General features: G+C 39.9%; 1 protein-coding gene across 1 annotated transcript in view; it reads right to left on the bottom strand.

Moving 5' to 3' along the window:
* Positions 1-5,201, bottom strand: part of LOC101845741 (bone morphogenetic protein 2) — a gene marked incomplete in the record, with an annotated part of 50,326 nt that overhangs the window by 3,677 nt on the left and 41,448 nt on the right. Inside the window, 1 exon segment of the mRNA XM_013090302.2 lies at positions 1,045-1,206. Coding sequence (XP_012945756.1) covers positions 1,045-1,206 — 162 coding nt within the window.

The raw sequence follows: 5,201 nt of genomic DNA, 5'->3' as shown, positions 1-5,201 counted from the left end.
CAGAGGTGTTAAACGGTGAAGTACAGTTAAATAAAACAATGAAAGTAAAGTACACTTTTATTGAACCCAGAAGGGCAATTTGGTGTATAATGGCAAACATACATACATAAATTCATACTTATGAATACGTAGCCTATACATGCACAAATACATACATAAATACAAATATTACACCAGTGCAGAACAAGGTCACACCCCAGTGACCACCCTTCTAAACCCTGTGTCACCGACACTTGCTTGACATTACTTGAGTCTGAACGCACTGCTCACTTAGCTCCCTTACGTGCTTATATATGAAGTATTTCTTTTTAGAAAAACAAATGTTACTTTTCTTGGGTGTGTGAAAGTTCTCTTGTTTTGTTTTTGTTGAGAACAGTGTCGTAAATTTAGGTGAGAACAATGTCGTAAATGTTGAGAACAAAGTCGACAGTGCTGAAAATAATGTCGTAAATGTTGGATTGACATTAGAATGACAACTATTTAAAAAAATGAAATAAAGAAAAGGATCAAGTGAGGAATACAGAAAGGACTCAAGCGGGAACAGAAGAGCGGGTGGGAGTAAGGAACTACGAAAAGTTGTGATTGTTTGAGTGAAGAGAAGCACGTCGACACATTAATGGTTATTTAGCGCAGAGAACGAGACGGACAGGCAGAAACAACAGAGGAAAAGGAAAAAGATTAGAAGAGAGCTTTCAAAATAATCAAAGTAACTGTGGGCGATAATGCATACTCGGGTCAACAGATCTGTACTCAACTGAATATGTTGCTTGTTTGGGAAATGATTTGTACATGGTACAATCCTGAACCTATTCTTTAACATGAAGAAGTTCGAACTTTTCTTGAAGAAAGTGAATTGGAACTAAAAAACAGCAACAATGTACAGTCTTCCATCAACAAAACTAACCTTCTTATAAATGTTCATGTGTCAACTATTGCTAACACATGATGCACACAACGTTATTCTAATCAGATGGCGTTATTTTGAAACGATTGGGCAAGAGGAAGCAAACAATTTTTTTTTAAAGAAAAGGAAAGAAACACTCACCGAAGTTGTTGGCTTTCCCGAAATGCCAGGAGAGCACAGCATTGGTGACGTTGAACACATACCAGCCGTGCGCATGTGCACTGACCCGGCGTGCATCCAGAAGCCTCAGGTTCCGGGATGACGTCATATCTCGGATATCCAGCACTTGATACACTTTTACCTGCAAAAGGAAAAGAAACAGTTTAAAAATAAATCTTTTCATTATTAATACAAGCGGGAACTTTTGTTGGTAGTGGCAGGACGAACAGAAATATATACTGTTCGTGTCCGAATCTAACCGTGTATCTGGCAAGTTAATTAGGTCAAACACCTTTTTTTAAAGGAACAAAATTCTATGTTTTTCTTATCATCTTCTGGAATTGCTCACACGCGAATGTGTGAAATGTTCGTTTTTAAAATTTATTATAAGTATCATTTTATCATTTTAATCACGCCTCTTTCACCCTTGTATCTATGATATATTGGCAACGTGGAAACACATGTGTCACTTTTCCCTTAAAACTATGACAGCTGCAGAGTTGATAGTTGGCAAGTACCAGAAAAAAGATAGATAGGTCCCCATAATGGAGCCCGATTTTTTATTTATTCATTTCCTGATTTTAGACAAATATATTTGACAAAAAGTTCCCGTTCTTCTTTGGCCTTTCCACTGAGAAACGAAACAAATCTGCGTTGCTCTGTCCTCCACAGCGGAAGTGCCGGAAGTGACATTTCACGAAGCGCATTTTGTTTTGAGAGTATAGATCTAGACCTTCTGATTTTTTGCATCTCTCAAGATGTATTGCTCCATTCCAGTACACAGTGGGGTTTTTGTGTGTGTTTTTTTGGTAAAGTGTTTCACGGCGCTCGCAACTGCATAGGTCATATGAGCGCGCGGGACACACCTAATATTTTCAGTTGGTAGGACAATTTGAATTTTGCCAGGGTGGCGGCCGAAGTCTACTCTTATCGATCTTAGACCACCAAGGGATCTTTAACGTGCGCAACTTGCACACGGGCCCTCCGAGATTTTTCGCCCCTGTCCGAGAAGGCTAGGTGTAGATCTTTCCTACCAGAAGATCAGGGGTGTGGCAGAAAGACAGCAGTAAGGAGGAGCCAAGGAGTAGCAGTAGAAAGGCTGCAGAAAGAGTCAGGAGCCCAGAGGAGGGGGCAAAGGAGGTGAGGGGGTGGGGGCAGAAAATGGAATTAAAAGCAGACAACAGAACATTGCTAGAGAGCAGGAAAGGAGGTGAAAGGAGACAATTTTAGAGAAGAAAATTTTTCGGTCGCTACCCGGATTCGAACCCGGGACCTTTGAATGAGAGGCCAACACCTTAACCTCTAGGCCACGAGAGCCCCCGTACACAGTGTAAATGGTCGTTTTTAAGTACAAGCGAGCTAACCCAGATTTTAGGGATTTCCAGAAATCTGGGCTTACAGCAAAAGTGGGCATTGACCTACCTATAGCAGAAGTTTGGTTTCGTTGGTGTTTATATCTGTTTGGTTATAAAGAAAACTCTCCTTGTCTTTGAAAGACACTGAACAAGTGTCCAAAAACTTTACCTTCGATTTTCTCAAAACAGCATTTTTCGGGACAGCCCACTTGTGCTTAAAAGCGACCAAATATAGTAGGCCAATGACTTTCAGTTGATGTTAATGCACCGATCATTCCTTTCACCGGAAGGGGGCCCAGCTAGTTGCGTATAAGCTGCCAAGAAGAGCTTTCCACCTGTCTCTGTTCCGAATGTTCTTCTCCTCCTCTAGCCAGCTGAGCCCTATAATGCTTATCATAGAATCATCAATTGTAATTACTGTTGTGAATGTCATACTTTCAGACAAAATACGTGTTTGACCCAATTCGGCGGATACGCACACAGTAAGAGTGGGTTATCAAGGATACATAAGTTCATATTGTCTGTGTCGCAAGCAATCCAGTTAAGTCCTCTTGGGTACTTTTTACTCCAGAGACCACCCCCCCCCCCCCCCCCCCCCAAAACAAGAAAAAACAAAAAAAATTAAAATTTTTTAAAATTTTTTATTTTTAAAATAAATAAATAAATAATAATAATAATATCAATAAATCCAACAACCACCTAGTTCTTTTGCTGTGTTGTTCCTGTAGGGAATCAAGAAAAGCAAAAAACCCATTGTAAGCCTTGACCATAGCATTAAACTTTATTTTTGGTTATTTTCAAAAGCGCATTTTATAGAGCTTTGGGGGGGGGGGGGAGGGGTGTAATAAAATTTCAACATATGAACTTAAGCAGATTACGTGCGACAGTGACGATGTACACAATAATTCATCAACGTCACAAACTACACATTCTCTCTCAATAACTGTGCCTGATCTACAACAGGGAACTGCTGCTTTTTCTTTCCTAATCCTTACTATCGTCATTTTTCCTCTACTTCTTTGGTATGTTTGTCCCACCCTTGTGACTTGCTGCTATTTCCGGGGTGCCTTGATAGTCGAAGCAGACTTCGTGCTGTTGAAGGTAGAGGGGTGAACAGACTAAGTCTGATTCCCTTTAAGGATTTCTCTGTTGACATCCACCCCTTGGTGCCCATATTATGACCTTATGCAGTTGCGAGCGCCGTAAAACCTCTACTAAATATTTGCATAATCCCAGTTAATAATATTTTGTGTTAAAAGTTTGTTACAAATGTACTCGGTTTACAACTGCTGTTAACAGCCAACGTAAATTTTAAAAACAACACAAAAAACAACAACAACAAAAATCAACTACATTGCCATAACATGCACTGCTATTTTCAAATAATGCAAAGTCCTTCCATTTATATTTTGTTTTTCTTCGGCCCAGCAGGTCTTCTCTGAGCTCCGATGTGGCCTAGATGGTCGAAAAGTTGGAAAACTATCAGAACCGCACACTTTCGAGAAAAAAAACAACCTGTTAAAGCCGCGCACTTTTTGACGATATCGATACTACTAAATTGACGATTCCATCAAACGGTTATAGTTCTTTTGACCAAATTACTCTGTACAGCCCAAATCCAAATATTATATTCGTCTTTCTGAAGATGTTAAGCGATTTCCAGACAGTTGAAACAAAAAAAAGAGACAAAACACAAAGGCACTACCGACAAGAGAGAAGGGAGAATGTGTAACAAGCAAATGAACACAGATGGACAAGTCTCACAACTTCAATTTTTATCCTGAATGAGCAAGAAAATGCTGCCCCAACACTTTAAAATCTCCCCTGTCCTGTAGATATGATTTTATTCCTGAAAGCCTATCCATTCAATACAAAATCTAATTGATATCTGGTCCCAAGCTCAGAAAAAAGGCTGATGATACTTAAATTGTTGGAGGGTACAGTTTTTGGTTATTGGCAATCTAATTGTATCGATATCGTCAAAAAGTGCGCGGCTCTGATAGTACACAGTTTCGATAGTTTTTACTCGAAAGTGCGCCGCTTTGATAGTTTTTACTCGAAAGTGCGCAGCTTTGATAGTTTTTAGTCGAAAGTGCGCGGATCAGATAGTTTTTAGTCGAAAGTGCGCGGATCAGATAGTTTTTAGTCGAAAGTGCGCGGATCAGATAGTTTTTACTCGAAAGTGCGCGGATCAGATAGTTTTTACTCGAAAGTGTGCGGCGTTGACACTTTTTACCCGAAAGTGCGCCGTTTTGATAGTTTTTACTCAAAAATGTGCGCGGCTCTGATGTTCTCCCGAAACATTTGCCGACCCTGGACGAACGGTCATACTACATGCATAGAAGCTGACTGCCGCCGACAATGATTATCAGACTACTCCAACATGACTTTTAATACGAGGCTTCAAAGAAACAACACGGAGATGAACACGTGGGATAACAATGGTAGCAACAACTTCAATAAAATAACAACAGCTGTAACAACAACAATTGCAATGACTACAACATTACAGCAAAACTAACAGCAACAACAACAACAACAACAATATCAACAACAATAACAGAAGGAAATAAAAACAACAGTAACCGCAGTAACACCAGCAGCAGCAAAAAAAAATGATAACAAGCAATACAGCCAATACAAAGAGTTGGATAATTGTGCTTGAGGATAAAGAGGAAAGAAGACCATAGAGACCAAAAAAAAGTTGGAGGGGAGAATGGGAGGTTGAAAAAAAGGAGAGAGAGAGGGCGAGAGAGAGAGAGAGAGAGAGAGAGAGAGAGAGA

This window comes from Aplysia californica, unplaced genomic scaffold (assembly GCF_000002075.1).
Source record: "Aplysia californica isolate F4 #8 unplaced genomic scaffold, AplCal3.0 scaffold01212, whole genome shotgun sequence".
NCBI lineage: Eukaryota > Metazoa > Mollusca > Gastropoda > Aplysiida > Aplysiidae > Aplysia > Aplysia californica.
The sequence above is the reverse complement of the archived record's forward strand: the minus strand, read 5'-3'. Positions and strand labels throughout refer to the sequence as shown.